The sequence below is a fragment of the Neodiprion lecontei genome, chromosome 4, assembly GCF_021901455.1.
Source record: "Neodiprion lecontei isolate iyNeoLeco1 chromosome 4, iyNeoLeco1.1, whole genome shotgun sequence".
Lineage (NCBI taxonomy): Eukaryota > Metazoa > Arthropoda > Insecta > Hymenoptera > Diprionidae > Neodiprion > Neodiprion lecontei.
This window is the reverse complement of record NC_060263.1, coordinates 25394929-25413394: the sequence shown is the minus strand read 5'-3', so window position 1 is coordinate 25413394 and position 18466 is coordinate 25394929. Positions and strand designations below refer to the sequence as shown.

Here is an 18466-nt window from a genome sequence, read left to right as displayed (position 1 = left end):
TGGAGGACCTGGACAGCCAGAACTACGAAAATTAGTCCTGAAGGTTAAAAATCACCAGGTCAAGGACCTGGGCGGCCAGAACTACGGAGCGCTTGTTCTGGAAGTCAAGTTTCACCGGATAGCGGACCCGCAGCGCAGGGTCCAGGAGGTAGAGAGAGAATCCGGTACTCGAAATCTGCCGAGCGCGATTCTCATCCGTCCGCTTTACTGCGCGATTGTTTCGAGACTGAGGAATTCGGCTAGCTGATTTTCGTCGTTACGATTACTATAGATGGATGACGTCGAGAGAAAAAAAAATTTTGGATGACGTCACTTTCTGAACATCCGAACATCCAAACTATGGTTTTCAACTTTAATACTATGTATGATGTATGATGTGTGATGTTCACTCGTTTGCAAGAGCACTTCTCGACCCTTTTGTATAATCATTTGTGTTCTTTAACTCATGTTCGCTCACCCACCTGGAACATTTTCTGATAGTCAAAATTTATAAAATTCGGAGGCACTTTTCCACATGAACGAATTGCAAACAGATTATCAACTTTTTGTCCTATTTCTAGTCAAGTATTTTGCTTTATTATTATAGTCTGCATAAAAAGTACCGTTCTGTGCGATTGCAAATTCAAGGTTTTCAATAATACCCACTATAAATATTTTTTCTTAAATTCCCCGATTTTCCCTCACCAAATTATGAATTTCTCTTGGGTAAAATTCCAACTAGTAGTACGAATTGGAGTATCGAATAAATAAAACTCCGAACTAATCAGTTGTCAAAAATCCGTGTATCCATATATTTAAGGGTCATGAAAATGAGCACGTGAGGGAAAATATTTTTCTTGTCTAGTCTCTACTTTTCTATCATGCCACTATAAAATTCCCTCACTAATTACAAAATGTTTTGTCCTTTCCATAAATTGCCTGACCACTTTGCGATTCCGTGTTTTTCTAATTAGTCAGAAGCTACAGCAACACCATAACTGAGGTAAAAATCATGATTGGAATGTAATATGTTCTGAAAAATGGATTATGCAACGATGCATTCTTGTATACGCGCGTTTCCGAACGCTTATGTAGCTGGCTGGAAATATATTCCTTGACGGCAGTCAAGTAGAAAACTTCCCTTTAATAGAATAACGAAATTCTTTAATATTTACGGAAGTTACCGCAATTTTCTGGCGAGTCTAATCTGGTCTGATACAACCGTCATTTATTTATTTTATAACCCATAACGTTTTCGTAACATTTTTTCTCCCATGGTGAAAAAGTAATAGAAACAAAACCATCTTTCATTGGTACGCAAATATACAAACTACTAATACAAATACAAACTAAGAATGGGTTATTTTACGGGGTTTAAGTGTATAAAGTTAAAATATCGAAGCATAGCAAACTAACAACTACGTCTCACAAAATATAAGTGACAGGCTTTGCTTAGTCAAATTCCTAATTTCAAGCTTCGTTTACAGTTGACTGCATCAAAGAGGCGATTAACATGAAAAATTTTCCTCAAGTCAACGTTACGAATTTAAACCTCGTAATGAAATGTGTGAAAAAATATAAAATTCACTTTTATTCGTTTCTTTGAACATCGCGGTTAAAAACGTCGAGTTTTTTGTTGTGCCATATTGCAATTTGCACGTTCAGATATGGAACATATTTTCGGTTTTGATAAAACGCTACCGTTCACACTGTGAGAAAAATAACGGTGTCAATATAAGTCCACACTGATTAGTGTAAAATTAAACATCATCGATGTAAATCGTTCGATTCTGGTCACCAAGTGGTTTTAAAATCAACACTAAAATGGTGTGAACTTCTATAGAATATTTTCGTTGTTACATATAACACCGCATTTCTAACAGTGCATCAACAGAGTTCGTGCAAAAAGCAGTTTACAAAATTCATCGCTTTCCACATTATATGTAATTTAAAATAGTTAAATACAAAACCCATCGTTTGTACAGTCCATAAACAGCCTTAAGTGAGATATAAAAAGATTTGTAATTTGTCGAGTAAATATGAATGATTTAGCGCAAGCATTTCCCAGAAATCATTTTCCGTCGCGGTAATGTAGCTTCGATATGAAAAAGTAAGAAAGAAACTAGGATTACCGGGTATTCAGATTTGAAATGCGACTTTTGTAATCAAGCTCCCTGACTTTCTTGACCTTCCTCCTGGTTTTCCAGATTGCAAACATCTCTCCCCGGTGTTTCATTGACGCGATTGTTTACATCTCGACGCGCGTTGCCTCGTTCCTTATTCGTTTGTTTTTACAATCGAGCATATATTATCATTTAACCATGGCCTTTCGCTATCGTTGTTATCAATTTCTGCCGGTTTTCAATCACGGGGACGTAGACCAGGATTGTATTGAATTAAATCGACTCTGCTTACGCGATGTAATATCCCGTCATCGGGTCTGGAAATATTCTTTACCAGGGCATCAGAGGGCACGAGGGGGTTGGCGGGGAGGTTCGTCGCTCCGCTTATAGGACGCGTCCGTCACACATGGTTCTCCGTTCTCGCGGAGATTTCCTAGAGCCACATCCGTATATAAGCGATGCATTTTCCCCCGTAACGCGAGGGTCGGTCAATTGATCGCGTCGTCTGCCGCGTTAGCCAGTTTTCGAACTGCTCGTAGGGATGAAAGGTGTCGAAAAAATATTCAACGAACACGGACGAGCGAGGTAAGCTTCGCAGGTATTATTCGTGATGAAAAATGAATCGAAATGCTTCGAGTGGAATGACTCGGGATGCGAGAGACTAGACGGGGTGAGGACCGAGGGAAAATGAAAAGTGACAGACGTTCACTTACCTCTGATGCAGCAGCGTTGCATCCCGATAAAATAACGCCTCCGAACGCCAGAAACAGGTATATCCTTGGGTGCATTTTTGTTTATTCCTTCGCGAGGGAGGGGGAGGGCCCTGGACTGAGCCCGAGAGTTTCACTTTGTTTCGTTAAATACAAAACTAATCAAATACAACCGAAAAACCACCAAAACTCGAGAGCAACAATGCGAACACACCACACTGATCAATGAATCCTACGACACTGAGGGCGCGACGGTCGTCCCCGCTTCTTCTGTATTTCGCGCCATCTTGCCACCGGTAGTGCCACCTGTGCGGATTTACGGCGAAGCTCTCGTGTCGGCAGAAGTTCGATCGATGCGTGACTATGATAGGGTAGGTCCGTGGCGATATTATGACAAACCCCTATAACGTTAGCAGATTATTTATCAGATGCGTCGTTGACTGAGGCTAATATTATTCGACTCGTATTGTCGAGATTTGAACTTGGGTTACAGTCATTTTCAACTGATATTCATCACTGTTAACACCTTAACAGGGATAAGAAGTTTCAGTTGTTTTTCGAAATGAATTTATATTTTTTTTACTTTGCACAGAATAGCCGCGTATTCAACGATCATTTTTATTTTGTACGCTCGTAAAGTTACGCGAGTGTACTTTGAAGTAAAATAGTTCAAAACGGTATTGCATATCTGCCTGACAATGATTTTTGAACTGCATTTTTACAGTATTTAGGCTACCGAAGCAATATCGTACAAAATGAAAGAAAGTCAAACAAGTGGAATTCCCATTTTTATAACGTGACAATGTGATAAAACCTCAGATACAGATAGTATTATACTAGCAATTGGAACTTACAAAACCAAAAATATTAGAAATAGAAAAGAATTGCATCGTTGAATTAGTTCAGTTAAAGCTGGGAGCTAGTATGCTAAGTGTGCAATAGCTCAAAGCTTAATTACAACATAGTTTTGGATGATGAAATATGAGTTCGTACAACTTTTTTAACTATGAAAAGCTGTATACTTTATTTCTACATAATATTTAAAGATTTAATAGTTTAAAAAAAAAAAATTCCATTCAAGATGTCATTGACTATCATTGACATTAAAAATACAATGATTTAATTTGATGTATGGCGGTTCAGCTATTCGTCAAATCCTGCATACATTTTTACTTCTCCATCTTTCCAATTCGAGCCTTGTGGCGCTCTATGGCCTCCTGATGACGCTTTATCTGTTCCTCGTGAAAAGAGATCTCATCATGAAGACCGTCACGCAGATTTTTCAACTGCTCCTTTTGCTAGAACAGAAAAAGAAAATTCAGTGACTGCATATTAAAGTGCGTGAGAATTATCCTATGGAATACAAATATGACGCAACCTCTTATGTTGGCTATTGAAATTTAACTTTTTGATCTTGGTAATTACTCACATATATCTTGTGAAAATGAATTTTGTAACATTTATACAATGTTGCAATTATAAAAAGTCTGCTTACTGCCCAATTTTGGGATTATATAACATTTGGTGAGGCATAATAAGGAAAAACACATTCACGGTTTGCAAACTCAACTCTTTCAAATTAATACGAGAGTTGAAATATATAAATTTTTTGTTTGATCTGTCGTTACGTCAACATTACTGATTTCAACTTCGTTATTTGGTTTTGCCATTCCAAAAGTTCAAGTCATTCAGTAAATTATTTGAGACAGCTTCGAAGTATCTTTGCTAACATAATTCAGCAATAGTAAAATATATATTTTTTCTATTCATTCCAAGCAGTGTCTCCATGGAAACAATCAACATATCTATCAGTCAATTTTGCAACAATTGCATAAACTAATTGTTGAAACATAATGACAAAGTTGAGAAAAAAAATTTTCCTCAGTTAATAGGAGTATCATGAAATATATCTTAAAAAGTCATTAATTTTATAAAATCAAACATTGATAGTGACATATAAGGTTGAAGATCACCACATCAACGTTAAGAATAATTTTTATTTTTTTTTAGGAAGAGCTGTTATTTTTTCATTTTACGTTCTTTGCTTGTAAGAAAATGTAACAAATAAAAGAATATGTTCACTTTTTGCAATCTTATTTCTTTTATAATCATTTCAAGGTTACAAAACTCTGAATTTATTTCAACTTGACAAACTCCTACTAACTTTTCATTTCTCAAGTTAATGAAGAATAGTGTTGAGGACTGCTTAAACACCTATCCTATCCTATGCTAGCGTTATACCTGATTGTAGAAGTATTGGTCTTCGCGTGCTGCTTCCATCTTGCCAAAACTTCCACCAGCTTCCCTGATGCTGCCACCGCCACCACCACCCTTTCCTGCGCCACTACCTGGTTCACCAGACATTCTCATGTGGCTGAAAAAATAGCAGGATACAATCATCGTGGAAAATCTTGTAACGAGGGATGATAGCCTACGTGGATAATTGCATGCAGTTTATTAATTCTTTAGTGATGGGTATACTTGACATGGTAGGGTAATGGCTATTTATTGAATATGTTTGTACATTTCGATCAGAAAATTCTCAAAAAATTTGTCAAAGTATATTATACAGTATATCTACTTGGCTACAGATATCGAAAAACAAACTGTTTCAAAACTCCCAGTCTTCGTGTATTTTAACCCAAAGAAATGTTCACCAGTTGAAACAAAATTTTTTATTTTGAATCGAAGAGTGTGTCAGACTTGAAGGGTTAATAAATCACCATACACTTGGAGTATGCCTAGTCTGGGTTTGGCCCCCACCACTTCTGGCCAACGACGTACTTTGTCTGCAATAGGACGCAAATAAATTCTACCAACAACGCACTTGGGGGTGACGCATTTTGGTAGGTGTCGGGTAAATACACACCTATGTACATGCATTTCTCATTGGGTTGCGTAAGGTCGTTATACCTGCTTTATTTGGATGACTGGGTTATGTAATACTATAAATTTGAGTTGACTACGGATTATGCATGTGATTCGATTTATCATTAACGAAACTGTCTGTCTTGTCGAACATTGCGACAAACGAGCAACGTATGTGCACAAGTTTTGCATTCCGTAGCGTAAATTGCTTGACAATCAGCCAGCAACTAGTAGCAGACGGCTAAAGAGCTAGAGCAGCGAAAATAGCGCAGGGTGAGCCGGTTACGCACCGTTGTGCCGGGAGAATAATTTCGATCTGTCGATCTTTGGTACGGTAATCATAATAAAATATTGTGTATTTTTTAGTACCTGAGAAACGCCATGTTCCGCGATAAGACAGTTGGTATACGCTGCATGTTCGATCAGGAATTCAGAAACACTGTGCAACACTACGATGAATTTTCACAGATTTATGAAATTATGTTCGAAACGTGGGTTATGAGTGAAGGAAGAATACTGACTGCCGAGGAATGTCCACGAACTGGACACGACCGTTAGTTACAAAATTACCCGTCATAAGCGGTGGCAGCACTGCAGGCTACGATGACAATAAGCAAATACATGAAAATTGCACCATGTATTCAGAAATCGAACCACCGAATCCGTTGACTGATGATATATAAAGACCTTCAGCTGTGAGCTAATATTTCCACCATCTGGGTGGATCCGTAGGTAATTCTATTGCTCTGCACTTACCGACCCATCTTGTGAGATTCGAATGTTAAATCGAGTCGGCAAAGCAAAATACTGCAATTTCCCGCCGGTCTTTTTTGACTCTCCTTACTATACCTTTACATAAGATTACCAATCCTTATATGTATATCTTCGTAATGTGTAAAAACGGCATAACTTTCAGTACAATCTTTGAATTTTTGACTCCAAAAATATTCTGTAAGGTTGTTGGCAGATCGTCACCTACTCGATATATTGAAAATATTTTAAGTTTACAATTAGATCGTCTATGAAGCTTCGTAAAAGCATGAAGACAAGTCAGTCTTATGGTCGGTCTCTACGCGATTCGATTTATACTTATGCAAGTAACCCCGATTTTTGTAGCAATTGCAATTTTTGTACAGTTATGCTATTTTGAGTTTACAATTTCTTTCTTTATCGCAAATTTGATTCAGGGGTGCAATGCAAACTAAATCTTTCAAATTATTTCGGTGATACGTGTGAAATTAATAAAATGTTATAAATTAATGAAAAATTACTTATTTTCTCGATAACTTTGGGATTCGTTGATAAAAATGAAAAACGGTAGACCAAGGATTGTATAATTTTTCTTCTTATATATACACAGTGAATAAGAATGTTTAACATTCAGCTTTCATGAGAATCCGTGATATCACGTGCTTGAAGTGATTATTTTGGCAAGGGATTCTTGACGCATAAATTTCGAACTTCCTCGATTAGTGTAGACAACGAAGGGTTTTCAGCTCCCAAAAATTTAAAATTTCATGAATATTCAAGGGAATATGTACAATATATTAAATACTCAACTGTCACAGCTTTGACTTACCTGCAGGTGTTATGGCTGTGCAAGCCTGTATTCACAGCTGTGTATAATTTCAGAGTGTTATTTTATAACATTCGAGAATTCATTCGCAAAAAATTTTCTGGCGAATCTTACGTGATCAACATTAACAAAATAATGTGCAAAAAGTAGCTCCAAAGGGGCTGAAACACTTGCAATTAATTATAGGGCGAAAAATTATGTTTTGGAAGAGCTAGTGAGGAATGAATATACTATTTTATTTTAATAGTCTTAATAGAAGTGTCATTACTTACAGAAGTTATATTCCACGTCAACTCAACAATTAACTTTCCCTCACCAGCTTTAATTTTGTCCATAATTTTTTATACGATTGTCATAACTCTAAACAGCACTCCTGAATTATATGAGATTTTTATATCCGACCATTCTTTTTTTATAAATTTTTAAAGTCAAAACAAACGCCATTTGTGAAATTTCCCAAAGAAATTCTCAAAAATTCTGCGATCAAAAATCATTTCAGGCCAAATCCAAAACAGATAACTATTTTGTTTATATTATATGCGATCAGAATTAATAACAGAAATTGTTCAAACTTGCTAGTATCAGAAACTTCATGTACAATACAGTCTACAGGCAGAAGCAAATAAAAAAGATATTTCACAGTATATGCATTGAGTCCAGGCACTATGATTGAAATTTTTTTATGAAAAATATTTACAAGATAAGCACTTAGTTAAAAAAACCAGAAATTGTGAGACACGATCGCGCAACGTCTCGTGTATTCATTCCAGACGTACGAATTTACCTGTGAAATTCAGCAGCTTGATTTTCGATCAGATGTTTTTTGAGCTCCGAAATTTTGAGCTCATTAAGAGCAGCCTGTCTTTGAAGTTCAGCTCTTTGCAGCTCGAGATGGAGCATTTCAAGTTTCAAGTTGTGCTGTTGCTGCGTCGCTTCGAAAATCCAAATTGCTTTCTGCACATCGCTGTGCTGGCACTCTTGATAAAGCTGAGAAAACACATCACTGCTGCATTCTCCACTCCCGCCTGGTTAAAAAAAAATAGATAAATTGAAAACCTTGGTCGAAATTGGAGCAGCGTACTCGGACACTTGTTGGCCCACCTCTTCAATTTTCACATTACGCGGACATCGATATTTCCGAAGTTAGTGAATGGGTTTGGTGTTATGAAAACTAAAGGCATGAGGAGGCAGCTTGAAGTGTTTTTTTTTGTTCTTTGAACACATTTTTTTCACATTTTATACGGTATAAATACAAGAGAAGCATTTCAGAGTAGTGATGTTCGTAATGAAAAAAGGTATCGGAGACGTTAAAATTCAACTGAAAATCTGAACCACGTGACAGTTAAATTTCAAAAGGAATCTCTGAAACATCGAAAATTCACTGGCATCTCCGGAAAATTGCTTTTCATTCTAAAAGTCCTTCAAGGCAACGCATTATGTATCAATAATCGACTGTTTTAAAAACATAATTGTAAACTTCGGTGAAAAAAACAACCTGAATTGTTGTACAAAACGGTAATTTTTATTGTGTTAGTTTGAAGAACTTTCTGCACGAGAAACATATATTCTGCTTCGAATCACTTAGATCCGTGAAGTCAGTTCATAGATGTACAGCGACCGATGAAAGTTACGAAATTACCAACTTCAAAAATATATAATTTTCGAAAATTTCAATTTGCAAAAGTTTTCATATCAGATATATGTGCTTCTTGAAAAAAAATCTTCCATAAAATATTCGAAACATGTAGAAATATTCACCTTGTTCGATATTCATGAGCGAATCCTCGTTCATCTTGGTCCTCTTTTGATTTGTTGCCGTTGTCTCCAATTGTCCATTTTCGCTTTCCGGCTGTTGGAATAATTGCTCTGTCGAGTTTCTCGGCTGTTCATCATTGTGTTCATTAAATCCATCGCTGTTGGCTTCGACTTTCATTTCGTGCACCGATACTGTCGGGGTCGATGAATTTGTCATGTTGTCTAGCAGTCTTTGAAAACCTTCTGGTCTAACAGCCTTCTCATCTCGATCACTGCCGTTCGACAATCCAGTTTCGTCGTTATGGTTTCTTGATCTTTCCATCAATCGCCATACTTCGATCGAAAGAGTCGAGGGCTGATTCTTCGACGCTTCTTCCGGTCCAAGTGTTCGAACCTGTTGGAAGTTGCGCCGTCGACCCGTGTCAGTAGTATAAGTATTATAGTATAAGCGGCACCAAAATCAAATAAAATTATGGATTTTGACGCGAAAGTGAGCGAAACGAGAGAGAGAGAGAGAGTTATCTACACAATTTAGAATGTACGGTGACAAAAATAAAAGGCAAGGAATGAAGGAAAAAAAACAGGATGATTTCTTGAGTTCGAGTCTTCACGGCGTGTAGATCTATTATATATCTGTCCAAGTTTGTTCGATTCCGATCTTATCAATATGCACGTATAAACATTTAACATTGATAATTTGATGCCATTTGTTCATTAATTATTATTTGTGTGACCATTTTTACTTGGTTCACACGAACGATATAATAATTTACTTGTAAATGTCTAATTGGAGTTCAAGACTGATGTTTCTCAGCAATTAACGAGCTCAAGAAAAAAATATGCGTAAGACGGTTTGTAAAAAATTCTAATCAAAATTCAAAATTCAAACCTTATACATGAATTTTGTGTTGAAAAGGCAGTAGAACAATAATATTGCTCTGTTGTTAATAATACAGGTATTCACAGTTGAAATTCAGTATCTAAACTCTGATTTCTAAGTCACGGGAAGTTTTCAAATTAAGTTCAACTTGATTAGCTTCAGCTGCACTCTTGATACGTATCTTCGTTTCATCATGTTTTTGTTTTGAAATCATTAAAATTTCAAGTAGGTATACATATACACAGACCTTTTCGGCGAAGGAGTAAATTTCGAGTCTGGCCTGCGCCTTCATACGCCGCCACTGTTCACGCATTCTGACGATATCTCTGTCCGTTGAAAATCTACCCCGAAAAACGGAGTGAATTTGCTGCCAGGCAAGGGTTTTCATGGCGGATGCCGTAGCGTCAATTTTCTTGTTCTCAATGGCTCGTGCGTGGAGTTTTATAAGGGAAAACAGGGCGTTTTTTTCTTCCGGTATCCAATTCTGTGTGCGTTCCCGTTTCTTGACGACAACCGTCATTGACGAAGACATGCTCTCAATAAACTAGTGAAATATTAACGCTTACGCTATCGATATTCTGCCACAATTTACTTTGTAAAATCAACGATTTGCAGTTAGCCGAATTTGTTGACTAGCCCGATGTCGTTTACTGTTATTTTGTTTAAGCGTGGTTAGGGTAGTCATTTGTCTACGTATCTCAGCGGTTCACCGTCTAACGGAATATCAGCTGACGGACATTTTCATTTGTTTACAAAAAATAAGAGATTGTCGGAATATCGCCTTTCTGACACAGCCCAAATATTGGGTGACCCAGAAATTTTGTATTTTATTAGGAAACGCGTATATAATAATTATAATAAGTACATATGCATAACCGTTAGACTAAGGATATGTATTGGGCGTACAGTTTAGTAATAAAATTAGTAAAATACTTTCACAGTGAAATACGTTGCACAATACGAAACAAACGAGGGATCAATTTTGGGATTCATCGATACGCGTACGTGATATTATTCCGGTTGCGCAGGAAAATTTTATAATCAGTACATCGCTCTTACAATTCTGAGCCTCCTCACCCCGAGATATCCTACAAAGTGCATGCCGAAGGTAAGCAAAAGAAGCCCGCATAGGTCTATCTTTAAATTATCTTCACCGTATCCATATTCAGTCAAAACTTCTCGCCCATTTCTATAACACGGCAAGTCTTTGTCCGGGTAACACTCTGAAATGGGTTTGTATTAAAACATTTTAATTTTTGTTTTTTTTTGGGCAGTAAAAAGTACTCTGTCTGTCTTGTCGAGCTAAAACAATGATCGGTTTCTTACCAATACTATCTACGGTTGTCCAATGGATGATCGCCAGGGCTTCGTTCGCGTAGTAAAAAATCGACAAGTATTTCACCCATGACAAGTATGGAGGCATGGCTCTAAACAGAAAATTTATCAATGAACACTTTGAAGATTTTCGTTGGCCAACCTGCGAGCAGCCAAAAACTCAACGCCGATTGGGTGAATCTAGCAACGGAGTCACGTGATTTGATGCGTGCGCATTTGGGTGTACAGTTTTTTGACCATGTAACGATGTAAGTACGTTTATAGCGAATGATCGCCGTGGAGATGAATTGCTAAGTTGAAGAAGGAAGATTGGGGGGATTTTGACCCCTTGAGATACCTGATATTGTAGTAAACTCCAGACATCAGATAACCAACAAGGTCGATCGGTCCCATAATGCTCATCATAATATCGGGGTTCTCAATCCAACTTGACATCATTGAGCCGTAAGCTGAACTCGTTAAAGCAGCCAATATGATGCAGGTAACGAATTGCGTGATAACAAAGAAGTTGATATCCATATCCAGAGAAACGAGCATTATTAAAAAAAATAGAATGCAATGGCAAACAATCTTGGGAATCTGATGAAAGGAAAAGAAACACTCCGTTACTTACACCAGCTTGATAGGAAAGAACGAAAAAAAAAATAATTCAAGTAAAACTGGCACGATCGCAAAATGAAGTGCTATATTGTTTATCACATTCGGATAAACAGTAGGGTTTTATCGGTGAAAGAAGTTGAAATAATGTAATTTCTCTGACATTGTTAATTATGAGTTGTTTTCAATTCTTACTGTACGTCAAGTCATTTTCATGTTCAATTTTTCAATTAAATTCAACCTAATTCAATATCTGGTAAATTATGTTTGTGATGAATCACAAGGAGCAACAACCCTTCTTTTTACTTTGGAAATGCCAGTGTAGTTTTTATCAACTTTGGAAATATTAACAGCTTGAATGAACCTCAATGCAATCGTACCCCCGGTATGAAAGCAAAGCCATTTTATTTTAGCGGCTACTAGTTTTGTTTTTATATCAGTTCCATGAAAATTACCCAGCTGATAACAGTTGCGATGTAATAAACTGCCGGCGTGTACATTGAATTTTCCTGCAAGTATAGAGGTAATTGTTCAGACAGTACGCAAGCGTTCGAATAAGTTGACGAAAAGATGATCTCAGCACTAATAAGGTAAAGAGCACCCCGCATATCCTGAACGCCAACCTGTGTGTGCGAATTCACACCGAAGTAAAACCAACTGATGAGTATCGATGATACCTGAAATTTAATACCGAATATATGTATGTAGATATTATTTACCGATCATGGTACCCGAATAATTTATTAGGATCATGTAGCTTTGGCTCTGGATCGTATTATACTCACTAAAAAAGGATAATAATGGCCCGCCTCGTGGAACACTGTCCTTCGCATCTGTATTGATATTCTCCACATGAGCCAGTAAAATTGTACTAATTGATTGGGTTTAAGCCTAGAAGAAGAATTGACGATTTACTTGAACGAAATTTTACTAAAGAATCATGTATTCGCCGGAGATTGATAATATTTTTTTCAATATTACGGGCAATTCGGTTATAAAATGGCAGCTTCCGTAATTTTCGAAAAAATTGTTAACGGGAATGCTGAGTCAAGTACTTGGATAAAAATTCTAAACAAATTGATACGCTACCTAGAAGTTACATGCGAAAAGTCACCTACGAAATGATGTAAGAATTTGTTCGAAAATTCAAGAGCATGCATTATTGAAAAAATGAACGTGAAGTTAATGTTTAAACATTTAACGAAGTACCTAAACCAAGCTCTGCAGATTACCGCAGAGGTGATCACGCAGTCGTGCTCGTGGCAGAAAAGCAAAGCTTTTCGTTTGTCCGGCTAGTTCTTTTTGATCTTCATTGTTTCGCAAAATCAGCTGTACATTGATGTACCCCTTAAGCAATTGAAAAGTTTACTCACGTTTGAGATTTGAATTCTATCGAACCATTCCCCGCAGGGACTTCTGGTGGGTTGTAGTACGTTGAACGAGTAAAGGAGCTGCAAATCTTTGCTAGACGTTCAGAAAGGAGAAATGAATCTGTAGCGTTCAGGGAATCAGCCAGATTCATATTTGACACAATTTTGACGTAAAATTCCGCCTCGTTGAACGATTCCGGGCAATGAAATCCTTCGCTAATGAAAATAACGCGAGATTATTGTCCACTGCTAATGTTATATGAAATATTTTGTAAGTTCTCATCTAGCTGGTAGTATCAGATACTCTGTTGTAGTAGCAATTTTGAGGTAACCATTAAATGTTATAGAATTGTTTTTTTATCGTTTTTTTTTTTTTTGTGTAGGTACGACTTCACAATCCTACCCAATTATCCGTTTCGATCAGCCATTTAGGCTCAATTACTTGACCAGCGAAAAATTGACTAGAGCATGACGTACCTACCTGTTGAAGAATTTCCTTGCATTTACCAATGTTCCATAGTACGCTGTTCTTCCATTAGCCAGATATACAACGTGACTGAACATTTTGTAGAGATCCATTGCAGGCTGATGAACCGAGCAGAACACGATTGTTCCTGATCTGGTCGCAGCCTTTGCTGATTCAATTACTCGCATCGCTGTCCACGTATCCAAACCTATGAATACCGGAAATTGGCATCGTTTCATTGTAGAAATGTAACGATTCGGTGAGCACGAAGTTCAAGTGTCTATAACCTCTGAGTATATTGGGGTGTTCCACAAAAAAAAAAAAAAAATTTGCAAATTTCCATGGTGACACCCTCTGAAAAGTTTTTTTGGGTTGAAAGGAAGATTCTCTCCAAAGATGAGCGTTCTATGTTACTTTTTTCAGGAAAATTGAAAAATCAATTAAGCACCATCTTAAATGTAACTTACACCGCTCGTGTCACGGTGGAAATTCGCAAATTATTTTTTTGTCCAACACCCTAGAGTATAAAAGAGAATAAAGTACGGGCGCGAGAAGCAAACGCTCTTTACGAGATTTGATTGAGTTCAGTCGTATTTGAAACTAATGAAGATTTCTCAACAAATATGCAGAAAATTCCTGGGAAGCATTTCAATCTTATTATTCACCAACGCGAACACTTTTAAGGACTTTTCTTCTACCGCGAACCATTTGGCGATCAGAAATAAAGGTTACCGAATTTCGTAGAACGACTAGGTTTGCTTTCCAGAACTCTAATCAATGCCACTCTGACTACCTTTTCTCAAATAGAATTCACGCTTTATGCCCAAAGAAGTTCTAAGTTCGTCAGAAAAATATAAGGTGTTGGTAGAGTTTAAGAAACAAATGAGTGTCGAACAATATTTTTCAACGGACAATTAACCTACATTTCTAAAGTCGGTGAAATAGTGAACATTTTCTTTTTCTAAACTTAATAGGAAACTGTAACTTATGAAGATCTCTCGAGAGTTAACATTTGTCAAGGTATAAAAATATTTACTCAAGAAAAGAATATTTTTCGAACGATCGGTTTCGAAAATATGAAATAATTGACGGAAATTCTTTTTGACCAGTGTTACAAATTGAGAAACTTTAATAAACTTCCGTAAGGCCAATGAAAATTGAAAATCACCGAGTTCCCGGACAAAGCTTTCCATAACCAAGTCTTGCAATTAGAAAAACAAACAATTAACCGTTAGCCAATCAATCATAATTATCAAATCAAATTATCGATCCATATTTACCAGATGTGGGCTCGTCCAGGAAAAGTATTTTCGGTTTCGTAACCATTTCGACTGCCAGCGACAGCCTCTTCACCTCACCACCTGACAACTTCGAGATCCGAGTGTCTCTATGCTTCAGTATTCCGAGGTCCGTGAGGATGTTCACCGCCAAAGTGTTTCTGTCCTTCGCCGACATTCCTTTGTCCAGCCTCAAAGCGCACTGCAATCAAATATTCACCCAACGTTTAAGCGATTTCTGCTTGTCAATATTTATTCTGAGGCATGTACCGTGAATATCATGTATTCCATTGCTGTTAGTGCAGGTGGCAAGGCGCAGAATTGAGGTACGAAGCCTGCTATCTTGGACATCAAGTCTCTCGACACGCTGCATCCATTTAGTCTGATGCACCCAGAATGCAGTTCAATTTTTCTCGCCAGTGCGGCCAAGAGCGTCGTTTTACCTGCACCGCTAAATGGTTGAGCAACAAATTAACTTCGTTTACACTGGGTATTTGACAAAACGATAAAAGGATTATATGTCTTCGTTTTCCACCGTGTCAAATTTACTCGTTTCAATCTCCACTATTCTCGATTTTATCCGCGATGTTTCATGTCGTTCTACACCAGAAGTAAGGAGGTGTGTTTGGAGATCAGAAAAAATATTGTTGTATGAAATTTTTTTTATCTTCTTGTTTGAATAACATTAAAACTACGAGACCGAGTAAATCTAAAACCTCATATATATATATTATATAGCACGTGCCTTGTGCTTAACATAAACTATACTGATAGAGGGCATTTATTTAAACAGACAATGTTCCCCGAGCTTACAATTGTTTGCTACTACAATTAGTTGACATCCATCATCAAATAATGGTCGAAGCGATGCAATTGTAAATAAATACACCTATTATCTATCTATATATATATATAAAGTATATAAAGTATATTTTTTTATGAAAAGTATTGGTGAATTATTTTCCGGGCCGGTGATGTACATTTTTCCTGTTCGACATTTGGCACCACTTTGATAAAATATTTTAAGACAGAGAAAATCGAAATCGGTCTTTTTTTCGTTATCTGTGTGCGCATGATATTTCAGTACCTAATAAAGTTGTGTGTATAAAAACAGACAGTCCAATGTCTTCAATTTTCATTTTAGAAACTTACAGTTTACACCCTTATCGTTATCGCTATCTGAGTTCATGTATGACGTGTACATGTTGTGATCGTCTTCGCATCGGTTCAAATGTCACGCACATGCGCGCGGAAAATATTTGAAATAATATAAAAACATTGTGAGGAATATGTTAAAATTCAATATGCTTCAGTACGAATGCCCGTAAAATATGATTATGTACGTATAAGCGGATACAACTTGACTCGAGTTCGGTTCTTCTTGCATCCAACAGCTTTATTGAGTCTCACAATGAATTTATTAATGTTACTGTATTCGTCTAACAATGAGTTCGATCTGCTTCGGTAAACTGAAATTATTTGACGCTTATCATTTAAAATATATTTCTTACCTGGGACCCATGACCGCTACCAAACTGCTAGAATCCGCATGGCCAGTGACTATTTCAAAAATGTTTATTAAAATTTCGTTCGAACGATATTTATGAGTGGCATGCCGAATGAATTCAAAGCAGTGGTTCAACTATTATATTATTATAGATTTACAACAATCACTATAGTTCTGTCAAACTGTAATCTTGTAAATTGAAAACTTTATTTCTCGATCAATCAGAAAATCAGTGAAGTCAGTGGTAGAAGTATAAATTTACCTGTCCACAGTGAGTGAATTAAATCTACTTATCAATCCCAAGAATGGGTATAATACAATACAAACTAGGTTTCGCAACATTCTGAAATGATAAAAGTCGTTCTAATTTACTTAAGAACATAACGACTGATACTAGATATTAAATGTATTCATTTTCTGAAGAACAAAAAAACCGGTGAATAATTTAATTTTATGAAAAAGATATTTTACAGTACATTTGTTGGTAATCAAAATTTATTGCTATTAGACATTGGAATATGTACACTATCAAAAAGCATTGCTGATTAATGACCAGTTTTGAATATGTTGAAATTTTACGTAGTGAAATAATTCTTTCATATTTTTAGTGAGACTCCCGGTACCTTTGCCAAATATTTCAAAATTTTTCAGCCTTTAAAAGGCTATAGTCTTCCAAGTGTCGTGTGATCTCAAATTGGGTAAAGTACAATTTTTTCTGGCACTGTTATGATGTACGGAGTAGAGTCGAGTTAGTTCCATCATACCTGAGTCAAGTATCTTGACCGGTTTGTCATCGCGAGTGGAATATCCAAAAATCTTCTTTGCGATACTTTTGATAAAAAAATCAGGCTTGCGTCGGACATGAACGGTAATATTTTCCCAGGAAATAGATATTGGAAGTTCGGGAGGTGGGGAATAAGACTCCGATTCGACGTCTTTGAGAAACATTTTGTAACACAGAATTCCGAGATACACGATATCCGATTCGGGTCCCACTGTCTTGTCGCCTTCAGAGTTCACGGCACAATGAACGCAACGTACACGCATCGTTTTCACTCCCCCGGGTGCTTATCATTTTGCTGTTTAACCAAGTTATCTAATAACCGCGTACGTGAAATGTATACGTTACATAAATTGTGATACTTTGTCATCATCCACTGCATTGTACTCTGGAATGGACTTTTTCACTTATATCTTAACTAGGGTTTCTTCGTCATTGAAACGGGGAGTAATGAGTCAAATTATTATTTGTCAATACGCCTATTCCAAGGCATCGAAAAACCTCGACTCAAGATTTTTACATTATGAAAAAGTAGTTTCATTACGTTTAGCAGAAGAAGTGTGCCTCGACACTATCTTACTGTTTGACATTATTCCTTAATGAATTCTATCCCAACTAATATCATAAAATAGATGTGTAACAAGTATATTGACATTTCTTTTAAGCTTTCAGATTCACTAGACTTAGAGTACTCAACAAATGCTCGTTTTCAACATCAGCTAAGGATTGCTCTCAGTCTAGATTATATTCTATAGTTTTTTTTTTTTGTGCAGCACATCAGCCCGAGAAACGGGGTTTTTTGTATTCTTAAAACTGCTATACTGTTTTGTCACAATTCACCAATCTCAGGAGAGTTAGTTAAGTGCGATCTTTAAATATTAAAAGTGATTATCTTTCGGCTGAGTATAGGTTCTAGTCATACGAAACCTTTGATATTCTTATACAATACGTACGCTAACTTCAGTAAAATGGAACGTTATAAGCTAAAGGGCCTGACGAAACATTCAATTCAATTGATTGTGAACAAAATCAATAGAAAACTACGCTGTTGCGGTATGGAAAAAAAAAAAGAAAGAGAAAGTGAATTTTGCCGAACGAGCATGGTCACCTTGTAGACAGGATAGTGAAAGTTATGTGAATCATATCCTAGCATTGGTACCATTCTAAATTTATCAAAATTATTTTCACTGACATGGAAATAGATAACTTTCCGTTCAACTCACAAATACGCCAAGTTTTTAC

The 18466-nt window shown here is 36.7% G+C and overlaps 4 protein-coding genes across 7 annotated transcripts in view; all 4 read right to left on the bottom strand.

Annotated features, from left to right (window-relative positions):
* Window positions 1–3059, bottom strand: part of LOC107220886 (syndecan) — a 101899-nt gene extending 98840 nt beyond the window's left edge. For both annotated transcript variants that reach the window (XM_015659658.2, XM_046736294.1), the window contains exon 1: window positions 2816–3059. In XM_015659658.2, the coding sequence (XP_015515144.2) occupies window positions 2816–2890 (75 nt within the window). In that variant the 5' untranslated portion in view covers window positions 2891–3059. The remainder of the gene's footprint in view (window positions 1–2815) is intronic.
* Window positions 3060–3583: 524 nt separating this feature from the next.
* On the bottom strand, window positions 3584–6211 carry LOC124293978 (ATPase inhibitor mai-2, mitochondrial-like). Of its 3 annotated transcripts, none has more exons than XM_046737156.1 (4): window positions 5682–5710; window positions 5536–5601; window positions 5054–5186; window positions 3584–4110 (listed from the first exon to the last, which is right to left on the bottom strand). In XM_046737156.1, the coding sequence occupies exons 1-4, from the start codon at window positions 5693–5695 to the stop codon at window positions 3982–3984; spliced, it is 342 nt and encodes a 113-aa protein (XP_046593112.1). In that variant the 5' UTR covers window positions 5696–5710; the 3' UTR covers window positions 3584–3981. The 3 variants fall into 3 exon arrangements, with proteins under 3 accessions (XP_046593112.1, XP_046593113.1, XP_046593114.1); XM_046737157.1 differs by having other exon boundaries at window positions 5541–5601; window positions 5682–5706; XM_046737158.1 differs by lacking the exons at window positions 5536–5601; window positions 5682–5710 and adding an exon at window positions 6050–6211.
* Window positions 6212–7984: 1773 nt separating this feature from the next.
* On the bottom strand, window positions 7985–10594 carry LOC107220885. The gene is made up of 3 exons (XM_015659657.2): window positions 10139–10594; window positions 9015–9405; window positions 7985–8281 (listed from the first exon to the last, which is right to left on the bottom strand). The coding sequence occupies exons 1-3, from the start codon at window positions 10421–10423 to the stop codon at window positions 8037–8039; spliced, it is 921 nt and encodes a 306-aa protein (XP_015515143.2). The 5' UTR covers window positions 10424–10594; the 3' UTR covers window positions 7985–8036.
* Window positions 10595–10660: 66 nt separating this feature from the next.
* Window positions 10661–18405, bottom strand: LOC124294021 (protein scarlet-like). Its single transcript, XM_046737523.1, has 11 exons — window positions 17208–18405; window positions 16448–16496; window positions 15207–15387; window positions 14940–15138; window positions 13675–13867; window positions 13197–13409; window positions 12609–12714; window positions 12279–12500; window positions 11564–11805; window positions 11218–11318; window positions 10661–11114 (listed from the first exon to the last, which is right to left on the bottom strand). Exons 1-11 carry the CDS (start codon window positions 17488–17490, stop codon window positions 10933–10935), a joined length of 1971 nt encoding a protein of 656 aa, XP_046593479.1. The 5' UTR covers window positions 17491–18405; the 3' UTR covers window positions 10661–10932.
* Window positions 18406–18466: the final 61 nt, after the last annotated feature.

What these genes read in the sequence shown, in the direction of transcription:
- LOC124293978 (XM_046737156.1), bottom strand. An exon ending in AGGCATACTCCAAGTGTATG is followed by an intron (nt 5,187 to 5,535) that starts GTGATTTATTAA and finishes CTATTTTTTCAG; the next exon opens with CCACATGAGAATGTCTGGTG. An exon ending in ACCAATACTTCTACAATCAG is followed by an intron (nt 4,111 to 5,053) that starts GTATAACGCTAG and finishes TTTCTGTTCTAG; the next exon opens with CAAAAGGAGCAGTTGAAAAA.
- LOC107220885 (XM_015659657.2), bottom strand. Translation starts at nt 10,423, where the DNA reads ATGTCTTCGTCAATGACGGTTGTCGTCAAGAAACGGGAACGCACACAG. An exon ending in TTTACTCCTTCGCCGAAAAG is followed by an intron (nt 9,406 to 10,138) that starts GTCTGTGTATAT and finishes AACTTCCAACAG; the next exon opens with GTTCGAACACTTGGACCGGA. An exon ending in GCTCATGAATATCGAACAAG is followed by an intron (nt 8,282 to 9,014) that starts GTGAATATTTCT and finishes TTTTTTAACCAG; the next exon opens with GCGGGAGTGGAGAATGCAGC.
- LOC124294021 (XM_046737523.1), bottom strand. Translation starts at nt 17,490, where the DNA reads ATGCGTGTACGTTGCGTTCATTGTGCCGTGAACTCTGAAGGCGACAAG. An exon ending in CCTGGACGAGCCCACATCTG is followed by an intron (nt 13,868 to 14,939) that starts GTAAATATGGAT and finishes CGGTATTCATAG; the next exon opens with GTTTGGATACGTGGACAGCG. An exon ending in TCGCAACTGTTATCAGCTGG is followed by an intron (nt 11,806 to 12,278) that starts GTAATTTTCATG and finishes TCCTTTCATCAG; the next exon opens with ATTCCCAAGATTGTTTGCCA.